This window comes from Anser brachyrhynchus, assembly GCF_964034855.1.
Source record: "Anser brachyrhynchus genome assembly, chromosome: 1".
Taxonomy (NCBI): Eukaryota; Metazoa; Chordata; class Aves; order Anseriformes; family Anatidae; genus Anser; species Anser brachyrhynchus.
Genome location: NC_137694.1, coordinates 132,196,035 through 132,219,647, shown reverse-complemented (window position 1 = coordinate 132,219,647; position 23,613 = coordinate 132,196,035). Strand labels below are relative to the sequence as shown.

General features: G+C 42.4%; 1 protein-coding gene across 8 annotated transcripts in view; it reads right to left on the bottom strand.

The window, feature by feature from the left end:
- The window catches only part of GPM6B (glycoprotein M6B), a 109,991-nt gene that overhangs the window by 41,198 nt on the left and 45,180 nt on the right, over window positions 1-23,613 (bottom strand). Inside the window, exon 1 of one of the 8 annotated variants that reach the window (XM_080554485.1) lies at window positions 22,478-22,532. The exons of the other annotated variants lie outside the window; for them this stretch is intronic. Within the exon in view, the coding sequence (XP_080410611.1) occupies window positions 22,478-22,517 (40 nt within the window). The 5' untranslated portion in view covers window positions 22,518-22,532. Of the gene's footprint in view, window positions 1-22,477; window positions 22,533-23,613 lie in introns of those variants that run through there. 8 annotated transcript variants of the gene reach the window in all.

The window sequence follows — 23,613 nt, the reverse complement described above, 5'->3', positions numbered from 1 at the left end:
AAATGCAATCAAAAGCCCATTTTCTTGGTTTAATTCACCATTAGTATACGGCAGGTTTATAGAGCCAAACAAACAGCTAGAGCTAAAAATCTCATTGCCATTTCAAACCGTTTCCAAGCAAATATCATAGCAACATTACCAGAACCTTGAGATTGTTTAATCCCAAATTCTCTACTTTAAAATAACAGCAGCTCCTGTTAGAAAGAAAAACAAATTTAGTCTTCCTGGGTAAACTGAGCATCACCCCAGCTCCAAACCAACAGGGTCAGACACGTGAGCCCAAACCCGCAATTTAAAGCTCTCTTAATGACTCTAGGGAGAAAGAAAAAGGAAAACCTAAGCTTTTAGATATATATACCACCAAGTGTTTAAAAAGAGCAGCGTTTATAGATTTTTAATACATGTCAAACACCGACGGTCGCTTTTCTCTTCGTGCAGCCAGGCTGGGCTGAGGAGGTGAGGCTGCCCCAGCTGGGGGGGTCCCAGCAGGGCAGGGGGCAGCGGGCACCCATGGGAACCCACCCGGCCCCCGAGCCAGGGGGCTTCACGGGTGACCGGGCTCGTCAGCCCCATTCAGCCCCGCGCACAATGGGGCACGGCCGCACGCCCGTAACGCGGGGCCTCCCCTCACCCCCTGCTTTTATCATCCTTCATATCTCGGCGATGACACGGCTGAAAGGGCTTCTGATGGGAAATGTGCTTCGAATTAGCATATTTCCCCCCGCTGTACAATGGAGGCATTAAGCTGCTGCATTTTGAAAGTCTAAACAAAAGCAGCCCGGGCTGTTTTTAGCAGCGCTGTTTGAAGTTTTAATCCCTCCCTCTCTCCCGGTTTGCAAGCATATTTAACAAATTTTCACTCTTTCTGAAAAGAAGGAAGTGCAGCCGATAAAATCTTTTTAGCAAATTATATTATTTGATACATTCCAGAAAACAAACAAACAAAAAACCCCAACAACAATAAAAGAAGGCCACTCTTTCCATGTAGCAAAGAGCAACATCATCTCCATGCCATGCTCTCACCAAAACACACGCTGGAGGTGCCCCAAGCATTGGGGCAGACCCCGCCATCGAGGATTTCTGAGCTAAAAGACATTCACACAGCCCAGTATAAAGCCACGTGGGCTCCTGTACCCACAGCTCAATTTCCCCGGTACCACAGGCATGCTGCTGAAAATACCAGTTTTCGGTGAGAAATTAAACTGTGATACTGCAGGGAGAAAACAAAGCCACCCCTCTCCTGGGGTTACCCTTTGGCTTAACTTGAGGGTTATGAACAGCAGACCTGAATCTCAGACACAAACCCCTTTATGAAACGGCTTCAAATTAGAAATTGAATACCTATCTACCAGGAGAAGCAGGGCAGGGGGAAGGAGAAGGAAATGACGTTAATTCAGCACCGGGCAAAGCACTTCTATATCAAAACATCCTTGGGAGACAACTGCCAGGGGAACAGATCCACCTCAGCCCTGTGTGTCTGGCTGTGATGGCTCATTAGCACAGCTGGGCGATTAGGCAGCCAGTTGGTGGCTTTCTTGGTAATGAAGAAGCATGGCCGCCTTCCTCCTCTCCCATGTGAAACAGAATTTTCTCTAGGAGGAAGACATAAGATTACAGATTACATGGTCATTAAAAAAAAAAAAAGATTTCAAAGGTATTTATGTAATCTTCTATATGCGGCACAGCTAAGAACAAAAATCACGCTCCCTAACAACATGAGAATAGAGCAGAAAATCAGAATGCCAATGAGATCCCAGGCATCTTGCAAGTGAGGTAGATCTAAAAACTGTTCAGAAAAAAAGCCTGTGAAGCCTGGGATGCAGCCTTTTGAAAGTGTCTCACAGAAGAAATGCCTTCTTTGTTCAGACTCTCTTGTTTTTCAGGAGGTTTTCCTAAGAATTAGGGTCCATCTCCCCTCCTTGCTTTCCTTAGTGGTAAGGCTCAAGATACTCAACAGTCTGCACACGAGCAGATCCCTCTCAAGCATCCATTTGTACCTGCTCGCGTGCCAAGTGGTCCCTGCAGTGCCATGCTTCCTCCTGTTGGATGCCAGCCCAGTGGCTTTTGCATCACCCGGTGTAGGAGAGGTGTTTCTGATTATTACCACCAGAAACATAGAGTTCCTGGAGCTTTTCCCGTTGGTAAGCTTTTTCATCATCTCTAATAGTCACACATTCTCTTCAACAATATTGTCGCTGCACTCAGGGGCACAAGTGAGTTGATGATGACTTTCTGATCCAAGTGGTTAAAGAAATCCGGTTGAAGAATACTGCACATTATTTGGCAGCATTTCTCTACCGCCACCTGTGAATTGACTCTAAGTGCTGGACACACATTTGTCCAAGCTTTGAGAAACTTCATAACTTGGTATCAAAATAGTGGACAAGACCTCCTCATGCTACCACAGAACGGCCTCAAACAAAGCAAAAAGACAAAGGATTTATGATGGATTTCAGAGGCCTTTATTAACAGACGGAGTAATAAAGCAACCTTTGCAGGAGACAGAGGAATTAAAGACCAAAGTGGAGATGGGTTTTCTCATTCACAGAAGGATGAGCAGAGCTTTACTTTGTAACCACTCTTTTTGAGATGGGTCCTCTGGAAGTGTTGTTCAATTGACTGCCATGACAGCCTGGCACAGAGTTAAATAAAAAATTTTTCAGCTCCGTTTACAAATGGAGGTACTTGCACCATGACAATTCTTACAAGTCGAAAAAAGGCAGCAAGAGAAGTGCCCACTAAAGAGGTCCAGTGAACTCAGAAATGAGATTTTAGGCTTCTTGGGGAGAGGGTTTATCAACTCAAACCTTAGGTAAAATAGTCTCATAACTTTTAATTTAGGTCCAGAAAAGTGAAAACTGAGAAAAAAATCCTCCAATGATGATAAGATAATAAATCTTACTTGTGGAACTTCTCATCAGGACAGTTGGGATGAAGAAAAGAAAAGAAGTAAAAGGAGACAGAGCAGGGTAAAACAGCACGTTTCATGTTGCAAATGCCCCAAAGGGACTCGATCACAACACTTAGCCAATCAAGGATATATTCTCAAACTCCAGTTATTTTTCATATTCACTAGATTCAGACAACCGATAAATATACCACACATCCAGCCATCCGCCGTGGCACGCTGGCACCAGACAGCACCCCACAAACAATGGCACCACTCTTCCTTTCAGAAAGTCCCAGAAAGAACCCTCTGTATTCTCAAGTGATGGGATGGGTTTTTACAGGTCAGATCACTGCAGGGTATTGAACCCTGACACTACTCCTACCAAAGGTTCACTTGCTTTTTCTTTTTTCTTAGACCTCAACAGGTACAATATCTAAGCTAAAATAAAAACCACGCTTAGTGCATTCACTCTGACATCATGAGTCACTATCTTGCAGAAACAAAACTATCTTATCACCTCCACATTGAGTAAGTGCTATTAACTTTTCCAGTATCCCACCTACTGCTATTTTCTTCTGTGCAAGCGAACAACATACAAGTATCTCAGAATATGCTTCACGCTTCAGCTTTCAGTGAGAAGAGAAAGCCACAGAAAATGTTCAGGACATGCTATGCCTGCTCTTCCAGGCAGAAATAGTTTCTGTTCTTCTATATTAATCTCACAAAAACAACCCCCCAAACTACTGGCACTCAAAAAGAGATTGATTTGCTACAAAGTGGGATGAGTCCCTCACGTTTCCCTTCCTGTCCTTTTAACTCAGCCTAGCAAAATTGTCTTCCTGGATTGTTACTATTTTTACTGCTTTCTAAACACGTCCCTCACGGGGGGAATCTGGCTGAAGGTACCAAGTTAAGGCAGAGATGATCTTCAGGCTTTTCAGGTTATGGTAGAAGTTTGTAAGTCTGAAATTTCTGCTCTAAATACAAGAGCCCCCAGCACTCAGTCAGACACGTACCCATATGTTACAGCACCCTGGGCTCTCACAGCTGTCCCGAGACTGAGGATCGGGCCCCCATAGAATAACAGACCCCCTTGAAATCAAGGCTGGAGAGCTGGGAACACCAAGTACTGGAGCTGGGCCACTGATCACATCAAGACCAAGGCAAGCCCTACGCTGCTGGCTGCGTACCATGGTGCTGACGATAACTCTCTCTCTTCTGGCTTAGTCGTGCTCACTGCTGACGTGAATTTTAGATGCTGTGGCACAGGCTTACAGGTGTCTGGAGGACTGCAGGGACAGCGATGTGAGTTGGCATGGAGCAAGGTGAGGAAGAGAAGGAAGTGCTTCCTCACATTTCATCCTACACAGGGCTGGGCAGAGCTCAAGCCAAGTGCCTAGGCAGTTTCACAGGTCCCAGACGTACTGCAGGGGCTGGTCCCACACTGGGGAGGGGAGGAATATACTGTGCCCTACTATAGGGTGGCTTCCTCACAGATATGTAGCTCTGAAGTGTAACAACTCCAGAAAGACTCGAGTGCCTGCATGCTTAAGAGCACAGAAACACTTCTCTCTCCAAAAGCCTTGCTCCTCTTTATTTCCTACCTACAATATACTTGTAATGTCACATCACCATGGATGCTGACAAAATTTCATGTCTGCTAAATGTTTCAAAGAAAAAGGGTTTGGAACTTCCTACAAAACAAACACACAAAAAAGCCATTAATCCAAGATATAGCAATCAAACAAGTGAGATGCCCTATAGAACTAAAGTCATATGTAATTCTCCCACAATTTTGAATAATCTGATGAAGTGTTAGACATGCTGCTCCAAAATGGTAGCTATTGTTCAAGATTTTTCCTCAGGACACAAAATACCTATTACCAATACATATAGGGTCCCTACTCTTCACCTCTACAAGCTGAAGCACCATTACAAATATCCTCTGCAAATAAGCCCCCTGCAATCCCACAGAAAAAAAGTAAATTGCATACCGAAAGCTGAGCAGATAGTCAGAACTGCTACACAGAGAGAAGACATAAAAGCAGCTATTTCCGTCTTAAAACATTTGTAATTTCTACTACCCAACTTGTCATTTTCTTTTTTGAAAAGCCTTTGCTTCTCGGTGCAGGTGTATACCTTAAATTTAGAGACGTGGGGGAAGAAGTTCTCTCTCTCTACAGTAGGCGTTATAGAAGGAATTTCTGCCTCCATCTCTTCTTTGCACCACATTTCAGCCTGAATTTTGACCTTTTGTTGTGATACAGAATAGTTGATGTGCATGTGAGAATAGAAGAGAAAGCATGTTTTTGCTTGGAAACCTACCACTAAAGCACAGTCTTGCAAAATGAAGTACATAAACCAAACAGACTGCCTTTTTTTTTTTTTTGTGTGTTTGCTGAGACACTTCACAAATGTTGAACAGGTGTATTATCCTTTCTAATGCATAAACCAGGACAGAAAATTTTCTTTCACAAGCACTGAACCCGCTTTATTGATCTTTCACAGTACGTGCCTATATTTCTACATGAACTCTCTAGGCTACAGAGGTCAATTAGATCCAAAAAGTATCTTCAAACACACCAAATTACCTGAACAAACAAAGTAGGCTACCATTTGCGTGTGCTGCTCCTTTCAGGAGCAGGAAAGCCACATTCAGGTTATGACCAAGGAACATTTCAGTAACACTTCTCTGGATTTTTAGATAAGCCCTCTCTTTCTTTCATGTATTAATCTTAAAGCTTTATGAAAGTTTCCTAAGCTTTTCATTCTAGTTAAATCCCAACCCCATTCACTAGATGCAGACAGGGAACAGTACTCTTCACAATAAGGACTGGTGATTCAAAACAAGACTGAAGTTGCTTCAGTTCCTCTCTGGCATTTTGTTCTAACAAAATTATAGACCAGGGACTTAAGTGAGCAACACAGGTTGTGTTTCTACCTTACACCTTTACTAAGCTTTTACCAATTTTCTTTTCACAATAGCTTTTGTATTGCTTTCCATATGTTTATGCTTATATTCCCAAATGCAACAGCAGAAGCATGAACCACTTTCAGCTAGAACACCAGCATATTTTATCTTATCAGTTTATTCTATAATGTTCCTTTTTTAGAGAGGATTTAACAGATCCAGAGGCAACTGGAAACATGGGTTTAAAAGTGAGATGGTTAAGAGTCATCCTGCACTTAGGAAATACCCATGCAGCAGGGATGACAGCTAGAGACTATGACATTACATTTAAACACTGGTAATTACCAAATACTTACTCATTAGAGTCTTTCTGGAATTCTGCTTCTTTTAAGAATTTTCATTCTTTTGCCTTCAAAATACCAATGATTTGCTATTACATGATATTCCTTAACCCCCCCTCTGACAAGTTCTACTGACACAGTCATAATTTCCCCACTTACATTTTTACATAGTTTGAATGCACTCATTGTGAGCCTCCTCTGCCTCCACCTTCCCTGTGCTACATTATGCGCAGTGCCCATTTGTTTCAGATTAAAAAAAAGTTAGTGGATTGTGAAGCCACTAAAAAGAAATAACCAGCATATGGCAACTGTGGGAAATTTGATCCAGTAAGTGAAATGAGTCTCAACTTCTGAGATAAGTGATAAATAGGAGATAAGCTTCAAATATTATTACTATAGGATGAGTTGGATTTTCCTTTTAAAGTTATACAGAAGAACTATGGCCGCTGCCCTTGCAGAAAACTGCAAGAAACCTTATGGGGATTTTTATTTTTTATTTTTTTTGGAACTAAGCAGATGGCCCTGGCTTCAAATATAGAAGATCTTCCCACACAAAATAGGGGTGCTGGCACATTATACGTGGGTAGAAGGATTATTCTTGATACTTTTCAGGGAATGTGTGCATCCAAGAGGTGAAATAGCAGGAGAGGGAAAAGGGAAGGGAAAAGGGAAGGGAAAAGGGAAAAGGGAAAAGGGAAAAGGGAAAAGGGAAAAGGGAAAAGGGAAAAGGGAAAAGGGAAAAGGGAAAAGGGAAAAGGGAAAAGGGAAAAGGGAAAAGGGAAAAGGGAAAAGGGAAAAGGGAAAAGGGAAAAGGGAAAAGGGAAAAGGGAAAAGGGAAAAGGGAAAAGGGAAAAGGGAAAAGGGAAAAGGGAAAAGGGAAAAGGGAAGGGGGATGCACCAGATGCAGAAGACATGTTGACAGCACTCTAACCCCAAGGAGAATACAAAAAGCAGAGCAGATGGTGTGTGCAAAAGTACCTTGACATGGGGAATCCGATTACCACACTGATCACTATTTCTGAATTATAAATTAGTGACTAAAATGATCATGAAGTGGTGAGCAAAACAGCGACTTTGGGGAAGCGGCCGAGCTCTGCCTGACCTTGTCCCCCCTCCCACATGACACTCCAAGTCATGTAAGCCAGCAGCTGTGCACAACCCATGGTGGGCTTCTCCCCTCGATGCGACCACCTCAGGACCCCAAACTGGACTCTCTCCCACCAAAGCAGCAACTACCAGCAGTTGTTTTCTCGTTGACGGCCTTCCTCCCCCGAGGGCCGTGGCCTGCCTGTGCTGCTGGCTGCCTTCCTTTGTCTCCCTCCCAGATAGCTCCCCCTGCTTCCAGCCCCTACTTAATCCTCCAGGAAACCTCGCTCTCCCGAAAAGAAGAGCGCTTCTGTGCCTAATCCCCAGACAGCAGCTGTGACCCCGGCACCCAGAAAGGGGATCATTGTGCCGAGCCACAGCACCAGGGCTGAACTTCCCGTCTCCCCCTGTGCGCGCCCGGCCCGCTGGGAGCAGGCTGACGGCTTGTGTCTGCACGCTGCCAGCAGCTGCAGGGACCTCGTCTCTTTCCCCTCCTTGCAGGTGACCCCCCGAATCCCCACGCCAGCGTACTTTATTATTTTTATTTTGCATTTTAAGGGATCGAACTTCCCACCTGCCAACAGAAGGAGTACTTGTTTTCGTGTTCAGTCCTTCAAGGCTATAAGCAGTATTAGTGAAAAGTGGCATTGTCCATTTTTAATATGCAGAAGCTCAAAACAGCCTTGCTTTCTCATAGTCCTTTTGTGGAAGAGCGGCTCGGAGACACTATTAAATTCAAAGCTGCTAAGGCTAGGATCTGAACTGCTTTAAAGATGCCTTTTTACTTTATTTGTTACATTTTTCACTACTAGGCACACAACCCTAGCAGCACCAGCCAGTGAAGCAACAGGTGTTATGTTAAGACAGAAGAACGTGAACAATGTGATCCTTCGTGGCAGGCTTATCAGCCTTTTAGTGCATTCAGCTTTTATTATTCTGACACAAGATAACCTTGCGTAACAGCACAGAGCGTGCCAACTTGCAGGATAACAACGTGGATGTCAAGTCCAGAACGCCACATGCTTGTTTCAGACTGTAGCTATTGCCCTTACTCCCAGAAAATGCATACGTTGTGCAAACACTTTTGAAAGTATCCAAGTGGAATTCAAGATATTGAAAGAAACTAAAGTACACCAGAAAGGTTAACAAACGTTCTTCAGCACAAGGGCACATAATCAAATTAAGGACTAAACCCACAGCAATACTGAGACAAGTAAAATCTCCCCAGTTTTTGTTGCAATTGATCAGAAAAGTTCATTTGTGGGGTACCTGTGGAATATACAAGTGGAACATAGAAGATATATAAAGCACACCGCTCTGTCCCTTCTCAGACGGAGGTACATGCATGTGCTGGCTTTGGCATACGCCTTTAAGATGAGTGGATCCCTTGTTTCTGTAAGGATAAGTCCTTGCTTATACACTACCTATCATGCCAATGTCATACACACAGGCTGGTCTGCACGGTCAAGCCTTTACACGAGGATGCAGACCTTCTACAGATCAGGTGCCTCTGACCAGCAGACAGGCTGAGGACCCATAGGGCCAAAATGCTGCTGGCAGCAACGGGCCATGAATATTCACATATTGTTATATCTATTCATGAATCATCAGAGAACATCAGCGCTACATCAGGTGGCTGGCACTGGGGCTGCCTTCCTCAGCAAGTGCTCTGCAGTGAGTAAGCAGGTCTGAGACAGATCCAGAAGCACTGCAGATGCTGTTTGCCTGCCTTCACCATGTCTACACAAGTGAACATATGGCCTTCTAGCACAAGGCCAGCTTATGCAGTCATTAATTACACATAGTTTCAGCCTGTTCAAAGTATATGATACAAAAACCTGTCCCACGGCAGGAAGATCATTGTGCTGCAGAAATCTCTGTTTTTGAGTTCTCTCATCGGATGAAGAAAAGTCAATTCCTTTGCCTGTTATAGGATAAATTTCTGTTTCTCGCAAATGCAGGTGTAGCAACATAAATATACCCAAATTTCCCAGTAGGTTTCTTGTCATTATCTCTGGTGAGCAAGTTGTCTTGCTACCAGTGGAAAATGGGAACCCCCTTGTATGCGATATCTAAGACATTCACCAAAAGCACCATCACAGACCAGCCCTGCGTTACAATGCCAGCAACTCAGTCACGCTGCTGATCTCAGAGCCAGTCACCAACCTCAAGGATAGCACATCACCAAGGAAGTGATCATCTCATACACAGATGTGCCTCGTGTTGCTACGTACCACAGTGTACTTGGTGAATTGCTTTTGAGCAAGTTTGTTTTTAAATGAATAAACAGAAAGAGGATTAATTCAAGCTAAAGCCTCAGCAAAGTCAGTATGGAAAGTACTTTTTTCATAAAAGATGGTCAGATTTTGCCCAGATTTTGTCTCACTACTTCACCTTCTCACACAGTAGCAGTAAGTAGCATAAGGCACATACAGAGCCCCAGTTTAAAATGCTACTCAGAAGTAACCAGACTACTTAAGCACCTCACTGGGGGTTCCTCATCAACATACCTGCAAAGGAGGACTTGAAGTTGTGCTTTCCTTCCACACAGCACCATACAGAAGTTTGGAAAACAGCACCATTTGCAGAAAAGTGTAGCAAACTCATGGATAATTTTGTAAGGCCAGATGGGTTGCAATATGCTGGTTTATAAAGAGAAATATCTGACCTACAGGCACACCTTGGAGTTAGCAGAGGAGACCTTCCATGTGAAACGTAGGGGAGTTTTCAGCAAAGCAGAGAAGGTACTTTACAAAAAGAAGTGAAATTTTAGCAGCAACAACAACAAAGGAATTTGAGGGATAGAATCCAATTCGATTACTCTTCTTTGATGGTACTGAACTATTCCTGAATTACTATTAATGAACCTCTCTTAGTACCTCTTGGTTAAACATCAGTTACAGAACAAAAAGGCTCCCAACAATAGCAGCTCTTTAAAATACAGTGATGGCTAGAGGTGCTTTTCTGTGGAAGCAGATGGGCAGTAAGATACTTCCCTTACAAGCTAGCTGGTTCACTGGTTTCCCCTCGAACCCTGCAATGTTTGCATATGCTTATTTTTAGCTCAGCAAATAAATTTACTTGAAAGTGAATTTAAACCCTCTCATGTCAACCCTGTCAACTTTACTGGATTGTTTTGCTAGAGATACCAGTCTCTTACAGAGCTAAGTAGTCACGAATTACATATGTCTACCAATTATTTTGAGAGAAAATTAATTCGAAATGCATTGTTGTGCTTCATTGCAATAGATTCTTTTTTAAGACTGACTTCCAGCAGATTCTCAGTGTAGGTAGAAAAGTTACATTGTAAATAAATACGGTATGTGAATAATGCTATTCTTATGTAGCATAGTCAACCTTTCTCAATTCCTAATAAACTATTCATTAACATAGTGACTACTAAGTAAATCTTTACATAATTTTTCGATATCAGCTTCTGAAGTTGGGAGTTGCTGCTACTGTCTGCTGATTATTTCTGCTAACCACATGTGTTTTCCTCAAGTCTCTCTCCAGGTGAGGTACCTTCAAGCAGGAACAAGGCAGCAGTCACTGGTCTATGTACTATCTAGGATTTCCTATAAATATTTATTTTTATATCTACAGACAGTAACAAGATCTCTGGAAACAGAGAATTTGAAAGTTTTGACATCTTTGCCATCCTTCTATCCCTTTCTCAAAAGGCAGTTGAGTTGCAAGGAGCGATGATATCGGGCTGGTAACGAAGAATCACTGAACCTGGCTGGCTGATGCTCACATGGAAGGCTTTGGAGGAAGATTTGGCAGCTAGAGTACTCAGTCCGCGCCAGCAGGCTGGAGACAAATCATTGAACCATCCCAACACCTGGTGGTCAAGTGCCACAGCAGGTCAGGGTGTCACAAGACAGGTAGGGTAGCAAGACTGAATACAAATTAGAAGATAATGTTCTTATTGGCTATTTAGATGGAGCGAATATATACCACAGAGCCTAGTACTCTCAAAACATACAGGACATATGCTTAAATAATACTGTAGAGTAGTGAAGAAAACAAAAAGATTTAGAGCATGAGAGAGATTTCAGTTTCCCTTTCAATATTTGCATGGTCGTGCATTTTGCATCCCAAACCACGTGCACCTGTCATTAGAGAAGTAGAACCCTCAGAAGGCTGGAAAAGGGGACATGAGAGTCAGCACAAGGCCAGCACTTGTTTGGGTGCAAAGGATGATGATATTCAGCTCTGACATCTGTAAAATAGCACTAGTGCTAAAGTGGCGCAGCAGAAATGCTTACTGGACAGCAGGTATATAAAAGCACACTAATTTCCCATCTCTAACCTACAGCAGCACCTTGGTGAGTCCAGAAGAAGCTACTCTCAAGCAGCGACACATACAACTTAAACAAGTCAGAACTGTCAACAGAAAATATTACACGATTTAGTAAGCTTCTTCTAAAAGTTTCCCAAAGAGTGTAACTTAACTGCATATAAAAACCTACAAGATCCTAGTCTTTCCCTTCTTTCTATGCAGGGTACTGACCTGGATTTTTGTTCTGTATTTTCTTTCATTTCCTCTGATGTCCAAACAAATGCCCTGCTAGAACAGATTATAATGTACATCATCCATTCCTGTGGTGAAAAGACTACGAAGCAAGCCCACATATCCTTCCACTGCCAAAACCACTTAGACATTTTGGCAACGTAGGATACATTCTTTATGTTAACTGGCAGCTACTGTCTGACAGCTGTTCAGCAGCCTATCTGAAAAAAACAAAAAACAAAAAAAAAACCCTGATGGCCTCACTCCAGTTCCTGACAGACTTATTCCAGATCACAAAGCTTCCAGATTATTATAGCCCACAAGACTTCACCCAGTGAGTCCTGCCTCATTTCACTGTCTTCTACCTTTGCTACAGAGCTATACCACTTCTTCCAGAGCGAGACAGCTAATTTGATGTCTTTAAAGACTTCACCAGATGGAGGCCCTACCAAATTAATGCTTTAGTTCTTTTATAAATTAATCATCAGCATAATAAATAATATTGCTTACTAGTAGCATGCATTTTATGTTCAACTTCCAGACATCGAATTCTGTTATGCCACTGCCTTATGAGTCAAATCTCTGTCCTCTCAGAAGTAGTCTCCCACTTATGGATTGACCTAAAAACAACTTAACCTTCTCTTGGATCAAAGCAAAAGTTCACTCCCTCACAGCTTTTCTAGACCTACCATTCTCCGTGCAACTCTTTTCAATCCATCTCTTTCACACAGTACTGAATTTTCATCACTCCTGTAAGCAGGGATCAGCTGTGTTCCTCTATTGAGTATGCTACTCTTAAAGCTCATGTTTCATTATCCATCACAAAGCATATGTGCTTTTCAAACCACAGTTCTTCTCCTCTAGGATCGTAACCTACACTTGGTTTCTTGAAAAAGAGATTGTGTCTGTATAAATAATTTATCTTCATCATTTCTGGATGGTTGAATTAATAAGAAAAGATAATCCTCCTCTCCCATGTCCCCTCAGAAAAAAAAATAAATACTTGAAGCCCATTGATTTTTTATCAACTCATTTTATGTTGTGCAATAAAGTATATCATTTACTCTCAATAGCATTTCTTTACAGTTTTAATACTGCTACTATGATTTTCCTAAGCATTTTTTTCCATTTATTGGGAAATAAGAATTTTACCCGTAATTAGACTTCTTGGAATATGCAGCCCAGGTACTCCAGGGACAACTTAAATAAAGTGAATCACTTTCACATGTTTAGAGGTGATGGGAGGGAGGAAAAAAATCCAGGTATTGCTTTTTGAGTCACAGCTACAGAAACCTTTCATCTCAGCCCAGCTGTGTGACAGTTTTAAATGGCTTCTTCAACTTTACAGAGTATACAAGATATGTCTCAACACTAGTTGGCTGAGTTCTTCCCAGAAAAGTCTGATTCTCCAAAAGTATCTCAAAACAAGACACTTAGTCTTGCAGTGAACATTGCCTAATGCTTAATGAGATCTAGATGAACTTTAAGGTACCTTCTAGCTGAAGCCACTCTACGATTCTATGGTCTATAATCTTCCTCAAGTCATCCACCACTTCAAAAAAACAAGCATAAGGAGACCAATGAGCAGAATATCACAGGAGAACAAATACTCTTCCCATCTCCTTCCAGTCTGGACCACACACCTACATGCTGTAGAACCCCACTAACATCAATGGCCCAGAATTTCTGTGCACCTGCAACAGGATAGCACTGATATGTCTATATTAAGATCTGAAAACAGACATTTAATGAATAATTCACTTGAAATAGCAAGAAAGGAAACATCTAGAACAGAGAACACAACTTTTTTCTGGAAGGCATATTTTTTTCTGCTGAAATGTTTAATAGTTCAATCCAAGCAATTTTCCACTTCTAACCTGCTGGGTTGGGGAGCATCTACAATATGGTGTCCTTTTGCTTATCTTAAATCTCTCTGGCAACAAGCAATCAATATCCTTTCCAACAACCATAAAGCAAATCAAAAGGTTTACAGAGGATTAGAACTGGATACCCCTACTACTTTGCATGTTTAGTTTAAGCCATGTGAAAATTCAACATTTAAAAATGTTTTGATACAAGGACTTGGAAAAAGTCCTGGAGTTTTGCTGGGAGGAGACAGGTGTTTGAAATCACAACTATTTGCTTTTCTCAGTATTCAGGGACTAGTGATATGAGACAGGTTTCTTCTAAACCGGTCCTGGCAAAGTGCTAGAGAAAACGAAAGCTATACAGTACTTTAAACTCACTATTTTCATTCACCAATGTGTTTTCATGCACGTAATTAAAATCAATCTTGGGCATAACTCTTCACAGCTACTTACAACATGACAATCCACAGACAGTTGCCAATGAGTAACATACACATATGTACCCCACTTCATGGCTGCAGGATAATTTCCTGAATTTGTGGCAACTTGCAGTACTACCAAACCACTATGCTTCTGACCTCTATACAAAATCACCTCTCCACATTTCTGTTCAGCTGCCAACAATCGTATAAAAAGTATGATCATATAATAGAAGAGCATACTTGCACAATACTAAAGATATTGCACACACAAAGAAAAGTAACTTTGCAGAATCATAGCATAACTTTGGTTGGAAGGGATCCCTGGTGGCTTCTAGTCCAGCACCTAGGCCAAAGCAGATTGCTCATGGCCATGTCCACTTCAGATCTGAGTATCTCCAAGGAATGGCACGTCTATAACCTCCCTGAGCAACCTGTACTAGTGCTTTACCACTCTCGTGGGGAAAAAAGATTTCCTTGGATCTCATCAGAAATTCCCATGTTCCAGCTTGAGGCAGTGGATTCTCATCCTAACACCACCCACCTTGAAAAAGAGCCTGGCTGCTTCTTCTCCAAACACTCCCAATAAGTGGCTAAAGACTATCCACCAAGAAAACAAACAAACAAGTAAAACTAAACAGCATATACTCTCTTGCCCTCATTTCATATGTTCTAGCCAAATACAAAACTGATATGGTGATATGGTGATCAAAGCATTTTGCAATCTCAGAGCTATAATGAAAAGGCTGAAAATATTTGTAAAAAAAAAAAAAAAAAACAAAAACACTTTGAGAGGATGCTTCAGTAAGAGCCCTGTTAAAGACCTTATTCTGTGCATTCACAGATTTGAAAAGAAAACTGACTACTCAGTATTAAAGAAAAAGCAGAGAAAGGGAGAAAAATTTCCTCCGTTAGTGCCAAAATCTTCAACTCTTTCAAAAAAAGTAAATCACTTCCTGTAGTTCTAAAAGCTGCTGCAAGAATCAACACGGTATTTTTTCTTCCAGGAAGAAGAAAGTTAGTTTCCCATCAGGCGATCACGGTTAAAACAATTCATCCACATTGTGATTAAATGAAACTTTAAAAATGTACTCAAAAGCTACATTCATTCCTGTAAGGAAGAATGACCTCCCTCATAATGAACTCTGAGGCTGGCAGCCAGCTTACAGAGGTTTTATAATGACCAGTTTTGGCTTCTGAGTAGCTGGTAGCTTCATTCTGCATGTAGCATAGCAGATTTAGGGACCTGCTGAGACATTGAAGAATGGGACTCAAACGTTTGTAATCAAGACTGGAAAACATTATCTTTGTATTTAACTAATATGCTATAAACCTCAAGTTTAGCATTTTTTTCAATTTTGTATCTTCAGATAAGCACTAGAAATGGATAGCTGCAGGCAATCTTAAATGCTAGATTTTAATTTTAAATAAGTGTGACATGAGAAGAAAGCTCCCTACACACCAAAGAGAAGGAGTTAGATCAAGGGACAGGCTACACTCCTGAATGCATTTTGCCTACTAAAATCGTTATCTGCATAAGTGCCATAAGTGCATAAGTGCACCCAGCCTGCACTGGAGCAAAATGGTACCTGTGAAGGAAAGCTGAGGAAGAGCTAAGGCCATGACAAGTCTGCAGGTTGCATGGCTCTGCTGCAGAACAGATCTGCTACACAAGGCATACAGTGAGATCTACCCTCGTCCCACCACTGCATACACCTCTTCTCCCATACCCTGCTGCCAGTAACATGACAAATTAAACACTGCAAGATGTGGAGCTGCAGGTGGCTAATAGCTGCAGTTGGTCCATCCTGGCCAACACAAAGAAGCGGGTCAATTTTTAGGTATCTGGCTGGGTTTCAGTACTTTGAGCTAGGTAGGGAGGCTCTGCAGAAGATAAGATACCTGCATGTAGGCTGGCAACTAGACAGGGACGCAAGTGCATGGTCATACTGCATGACAAAAAGAGAACCTCCACTCCAAGCTTTTTAAGATCCCAAAGAATGATTTTGCATGCTCCAGACCCACCTGTGGAAAACACTGGCCAGGGAAAACTTCTTCAGAGCCCCACTTCCAAAACCTGCTGTCTACCTGGAGAGTAGGCAACGGTTCGACTAGCAGCAGTGGGAGTCACCTACATACAGCAAGAGCACATGCATGAACACAAGACCTTTGTCCATGCCTGGAGCTCCCCCTCCGTGCCCTCCTCCTCACCAATGTTTTAGATCTCAGCAGCCGTAACTGCATGATGCCAGGTACCCAGTCTTAGAAGCCCACGTTCGTAGGAGATATTCTCTTCTGAATCCCTCCTGCATAGCTCAGGACTAGGAAGAAGGGCTGAGCTTGCCTAGTGCTCCAGGCTTAAACAGGCAAAATTCTCTCAGTTCCCCTGCATAGAGAGGGCCCTGCAAGTTTCTCAAATTGAATTATGAAGGAATATTTAGGTGTGTAAATTCAGCCTTAGGTAGCTAAAAGCCTCTTTGGTGTGGAGTTTGGCCTGAAACTATAGTACTTTAAAATAATACCGCTGCTCCTACAGCAGCATTCTTTTTTTTTTTTTCCAGATTCAATATATTGGATAATTTATTGCTATATTAAATCAAAGTAGAATATACAGAACTCAGATACACATGCCCACAGAAATAATTAGATGTTAAGCATCTAATCACCAGTAGTGTTTTTTTCAATAGATGGATGCACAATTGTCAAAGTTGGTAAAGCAGTCTGCCATTGAAAGATCCCTCTGAATCAAATCTCCTTCCCTTTGGTGGCAACATCGTGCCCCAAAATAATATGACTGTTTGGATAAAGCCCTGAACATCACCATCCTGGTCTGAACTGCATGAAAACTGCCACTAAGTGCAACAAATGTTTACCAAATCTGCAATTTAGTCAGGTTCCTGGTGTTGACAACAGCACTGATAAAAGAAGAAACATCCATGTTTCAGAACTAATGGTGTTTGCAACCTTGGTTCAAGATTTCATTGACTAAAGTCCTCCCCCAGAACACAGCACCAGCGTAATGCTTGAGCTCTTCTTTCCTCTTCTCCAACTCTCTCTCCATACCAAACTCTTTTCAATCCAGTCAGTTCCTAGCCCAGCACCCAGCAACAGCTGAGGTCCATAGGAAGACACCTGAACTCTAGCTGGATGATGTTCTGTCCAGTTACTGAAACCAAACTAGGTAACGGCTTATCATGGTAGTGAGACCCTGACTGCTACAGCAGAGGTAAAAATAGCTTTTGAAGACAAGCAAAAGCAAAAGAAAAATGTTAGCCCTTCAGAAGTCACTCATGAAGAAGAATTTGATGCACTCTCTTGATAAGAGATACTCTTGAAATTATATCTCTCAGTACCTGGCAAGCTTACTCAAGTGCACGCTCCCAGAGTGACACTTTGGATAACCAGAATGGAATAAATAGTGTCATTTTGTCAGTATGGATAAGTCAAATTAAGTAAGATAATTCAAGGGGAATGAGGAAAGAGAGAATATAAATAAAAACAAGCTGTACAACAGATGTTTTGACAGTTTCAATAAAGTAACAATCCTCTTCAAGAGACCCTCTTAAAAAATATATGCTTAATCTTAATTATTAAGAGGGCATTCCATTAATTCTAAAAGCAGCAAAACTAAATAACATTTGTTTATATTCTAATACTCAACATTTATTTTTGTGAGATTTCTGTCTAGAACAATATAGGCAAACAAACAAGTAAACTGGAAGGGGAATGACTGGAAGAATTCACAATGACCCAGACATTTTTCATACATTTTTCTCTACTACAAGTTATTGTCAGAAGCATAATGGTAGCACAGGAAGACATGCACAAATTAGAATGTCTCTAGCCTTTGTTGTTATTAACGACAGGCTATGTCACAAGGAAAGAGATGCAAGTACAAGTTGTACAAATTCAAGTACATAGGGATTACATCTGAGACGAAGGACAAATGGCAATTTCACTGGAGTCCCCATGAAATTGAATCTACTTACAGAGTCATGGGATGGTTCGGGATGGAAGGGACCTTTAAAGGTCATCTGGAAGAGGATCAAGTCTGGGAATATTTAAGCAAATCGGACATTCATATGTCTATTGACCCATAAATGCTGAATGAGCTGGCAGATGTAATTCATTGTGAGGCCACCCTTGATAATTTTTGGTCAAGCATACCAAATGGAAGAAGTATCCAAAGACCGCAGGAAAGGCAAATATCATTCCTATATTCAAGAAGAGCAAGACAGAGGACCTGAGGAACTACAGGCTGGGTCAGCCTTACCTCAGTCCCTGGGAAGCTGATGGAACAGTTAATCCTGGAAACCATTTCTGGGCACATGAAGTACAAGAAAATCATCAGTAGTCATCAGCATGGATGCACCAAGGGGAAGTTATGCTTGACCAACCCAATAAGCTTCTATAATGAAATGACCAGCATCAAAGATGAGGGGGGAAAGTGGATATTGTCTTCCTGGACTTTAGTAAGGCCTTTGACACTGCCACGATAAGATCCTCACAGACAAGCTGTTGAAGTATCTACTGGATGTGTAGACAGTAAGGTGAATCCAAAACCGGCTGAGTGGATGGGTCCAGGGACTAGTGGTCAGTGGTGCAAAGTCTAGTTGGAGGCCCGCAGAGTACCCCAGAGGTCAATACTGGGCCCACTGCTGTTTAGCATCTTCATTAACGATCTGGACAATGGGGTAAGCACACACCCTCAGTAAATTCACAGCTGACACAAAACAGGGGGGAGTGACAAATACGTCAGAGAGTCATGCTGCCATCCAGAGGGACCTTGACAGTCTAGAGAAATGGGCCAACAAGAACTTCATGAAGTTCAACAAGGTCAAGTGCAAGGTCCTTCACCTAGAACAGAACAACCCCAGCCAACAGTACATGCAGGGGACTGCCCATTTGGAAAGCAGCTCTGCAGAAAAGGACCTGGGAGTCTGGTAGACACTAAGGAGAACATGAGCCACCAGTGTTTGCTTGCCTCTAAGAAGGCTAATGGTATTGTGGGCTGCATTAGGCAAAGCATCGCCAGAAAGTCAAAGGAGGTGATCATTCCCCTCTACTCAGTGTTAGTGAGGCTATACCTGGAGCAGTGTGTCCAGTTCTGGGACCCCCAGTACAACTGAGACTTGAATATATTGCAAAGAGTCCAATGTGGGGTCACAAAGATGATTAAGAGAGTGGAGCACCTCTCCTAGGAGATGATGATAGGCTGAGAGAGATGGGACTGTAATCCAAAAAAAAGAGAAGGCTCAGAGGAGGATCTCATCAATGTCTATAAATACCTGAAGGGAGGGTGCAATGAAGATGGAGCCAGGCTCTTTTCAGTGGTGCCCAGTGCCAGGACAAGAGGCAGTGGGCACAAACTGGAACACAGGAGGTTCCCTCTGAACATTAGGAAGCACTGCTTTACTGTGTAGGTGACCGAGCACTGGCAGAAGTTGACCAGAAAGGTTGTGGAATCTCCCTCCTTGGAGATCTTCAAAAACCACCTGGCTGTGGTCCTGGGCAGACTGCTTCGGGTTGAACAGGCGGTTGGACCAGGTGACCTCCAGAGGTCCCTTCCAACCACAACCTTTCTGTGATTCTGTGATCTGGTTCCACCCACCCCGCCATGGGCAGGGACACCTCCCACCAGACCAGGTTGCCCAAAGCCCCATCCAATGTGGCCTTGAACACCTCTAGGGACGGGGCATCCACAGCTTCTCTGGGCAGCCTGTTCCAGTGTCTGACTGCCCTCATAGGAAAGAATTCTTTTGACAAATATGACACCCTTCAGTCTTGCCTGCAATTTCTCTACAGTCATATCCTGCAACAGCACTTCAAGCACCTTTTCCTCCACTGTGCCATATCTGCATCTGTGTGGATATTGCTTGTAGCACAGTAATAGAGATAAGCAAAAACACAGGTCATTTTCTCTCCTACATCATTTCAATCTACTTTCTGGCTGGTAAATATATGTTAAACACATACACAACTGTAAAAGCCCTAAGATTTAGGCTTGATGAACTCAAGACTGTGATTCTGCATTAGCACAAAGTACACTATGCAATTACAAAGACTACAAATATTTTACATAGAAGATTTATTGGCAAACATCTACCAGGCCTCTAATCCCTAGCACAATTTCCTGTTCTCTTATTAAAGGAATATAACCTTTTGGCAATTGTTTCTATAAGATGACTGTAATGGCTCATGATAAAAAGCTTAATTAGAGAAAGATAAAGTATTTAAATGAAGAAAATGACAACAAAGTACAGTCTGTGCAATTCCCAATCTTTGTAATAGTTTATAAAACTAAGAAAGGTCTTATAATTTAAAAGAACATGAGAAAATATTTAACAAAACATAGGATGGCGATTGCAAAAACACTTCCAGGCCAGCTGCAGATAGCTCAACAACAGTGTACGCATATTTGACTTTCCCTTGGGTCATTTGTGTGTTTCTTGTTGGAAATGGTAGAAACTGTGATATACACAGACTCCCAAAGAAATCTTGTGGTCCTTTGTTACCGTGTGACTAGGACACTGCATAACACATGCTTCATTTTATTCAGAAAAGAAGTCTGAAGAATTTTAATTAAACACAATGCAAGCACTGCAACATACAGCATGCCAGAAGTAATCTAAAACATCTTGTTAGGTAAGATAATTGTCATCCTATAAAGTTATCAGTTTCTAGCCTTGATTAAAAGAACCTCCAAAGCCCAAAACATGCAGTAAACTTCAAGGCACAGAAATAGGAGGACACTAAACAAGAAGGCAAGGATAGGCAACAACTACTCGGTGCCTGTAGGTGCTCTGAGTTGCCACAGCAACATGAGAGAGACTGGAGGAGGAAGGAAGAAGCAAGGAGACATCCAGGACTGCATTGCTCACGCTCTCTCATCCTGCAGCTCTTACATACCACAAAGTGTTGGTAGTTCTGAGAAATCTAAAACTGCAGTGGAAAGACCTCCAGGAAATACACAGATAGATGAAAAAAATATATATATCTACTGTATATTAAGTGGACTTTGCACTGCCTTGACTTATGCAAATACCAGCTCCTGGATCCTTTTTCTAGACACTTCTACCCACCAAAAGCAAAACATAGGCTTAAGAAATAGGGAATTAAACAGTTTGCCAAGGTCAGCAGTTCAGCACGGATCCCAGCTCTTCATCAGGATCGGCTTTTCCTGCCAAGCTGTTTGCTAGAGATGCTGTCAGGAGAGCACAGAGCTCCCGAGTACCCTGGCTGAGGAGAAGCTGCACCTAAGTGAGATCCCAAGCTCTTCCTCAACAAGAGAAAACAAGATGGATGCTTTGGACATCAGCTTCTTCCAGGCAGCCAGGAAAGCAACAAAACAAGTCACGACTTGCCATGCCCTAGCTTGTCCTTCAATTATATTTAAGCAGCACACACTAATGAAACACCTGGGCTAAATGCTTTTTCAGGTAGCAGCAACTGCTGCTCCAGGGTAGCAAAGATGATCCATGCTAGGAATCAGAATACCTAGGATTAAACAGAAAGAAGCAAAAGAGCTACCTTGATCGTCTGTCTGTAGGGAAAATTTTAAGAAGAAAAACTCCTTTCAAAACAAGAAAGGGAAGTCAGGAAGAGCAACTGGTTTACTTGTCCCCGTTCAGGAGACAACATGCGTGAGACCTCTCTGCAGCTGCTGGCAGCAAGGTTGGCAAAGAGAAGAAAATCAATCCGAGATGGGAAAGCACCAAAATTCTGGGAAACGGAGTCAGAATTATGCAGCTGAGATCTGTTTTTATTTATTTAGGTACTGAATTGGCAGGATGCAAAAGCACAAGAACAGATCTTAGGCACTTAGGGCACGTGGATCAGGCATGCGCATAGGCCTCACCAGCAATTAATTTGTTCACTGGTTTATGCAACAACAGTTAGTCACAAATAGAAACACCACCACATTCACTACGTACCACCTATCTGGTGGGCATGTGAATTAATCTTACACACCCCTAGGTGTAACAGCAGATGCAGACCAGTGTCCCATTCTGGGTCCCACCAAAGTACAAAGCCTGCCCTGAAATGTTCGCCACCCCATTTCTGAGCAGCTCTGCCACCAGACACTCACATGGGAGCTGGGGAGCTCTCCAGTGAGCAGCTGAGCCGAGTGTAGCAAACATCCGGGTCCCGGTATTTGGCGGTATGCAGGGTTCACATCTGTCTGTGCCCAAAGGGAATAAGCATTTAATGGAAGTATTTTCTCCAGATGTAAAATTAGTTTCAAAAGCCAAGCAGAACCCGGAAATGTAGCTCTTTTCTTGGCCCAGCCCCAGAGCCTAATGTGAGCCACTCGTGGCAAACCTGCACTGTGTCAGTGAAAGCCTGAATGTGGAGCTTTTTGCTCCTCTATGCAGGATCTGGCTTGAGATTTTAACATTCACTATCCTTACAGTGCATGGAGAAGAAAAAAAGAAACAAGGAAACCAACCCTTAGGACAATTACAGAAGGTGGCAGGAAGAATCTGCATCTTGTTCCTTCTTCCGCAGAGTCGTCAGGTCTCTGAGGTAACTCAAGGCGACACACAAGCCTTTAAATGATGAGCATTGCAAACACATGTACTGAAACAACACTTTCAAAGGACCAAATCCCAGTACAGGTGAGCTCTGCAAGGCTACTGACAGCTAATTTTGCCCACCTGTAAGCAACTAATAAGATTTTCATCCACAATGAATGGAACAAATTCTGCGCATCTCTGAGGGACACTTATCAGTAAGGAGGGACTGTCACAAGAAGGTGAATACAGTGCATGTATCCAGCTAATCTTCATTCAGCTACTTTCTTTTAACTAAATGTATTTTGTGTTCATTGGAAACTGTCCAGGAAACAGGTCACAGATAAGCTCAAGTATTAGAAACCACAAGAACAAGGCCCGTTTGAAGCACAGGACAAACATTTCAAGACCTTGTTATAGCACATATACATGCACATGTATGCATATATGAAAAAATGATTTGTTTAGGGAATCAAAAGCTTATCAGAAGCAGTAAATAATATCAACACAAAGTATAGCTGGACTGAATGCTTTCCAGCTCTCCTTCCTTTCACTTCATTCAATTCACTGATCCCAGATCAAAAAGCTCTTTCCTCTTTTTATCAGATCCTTAAGTGCTACCCTTGAATCACACTTGCTAAAACTCCTTTCCAACTCAGAGGCAAACAGCTCAGAGGCAAACCCAGCACGCGACGCCAACATCCTCAGTCCGCACATGGCAGTGGGCACATCAGCCAGGGAACATATGGCCCCAACATGCCCATACAGTAAGGCAGACATGACTTGCACGATCTCCTGTGCACCTCAAGAACTTGGGGGGGGGGGGGGGATGTCCCATGGCCGTCCTCTGCTAATGAGAACTTTGAAACCAAACTACAGTAGGTTGCACAGAGACGGTTTCACAAGACCCTGCTTGCCTAATTGGAAACAGAAGCATATTTTTCTTAGCGACTGACATCTCATGAGACTAGCTGCTTTCTGAAGTACAAAGCATGTGTGCAGAGAAATACAAGGCCTGTCATATGACCTTTATGTCTTTTATAATCATTCCGGGGAGGAAAAAAGAAAAGCA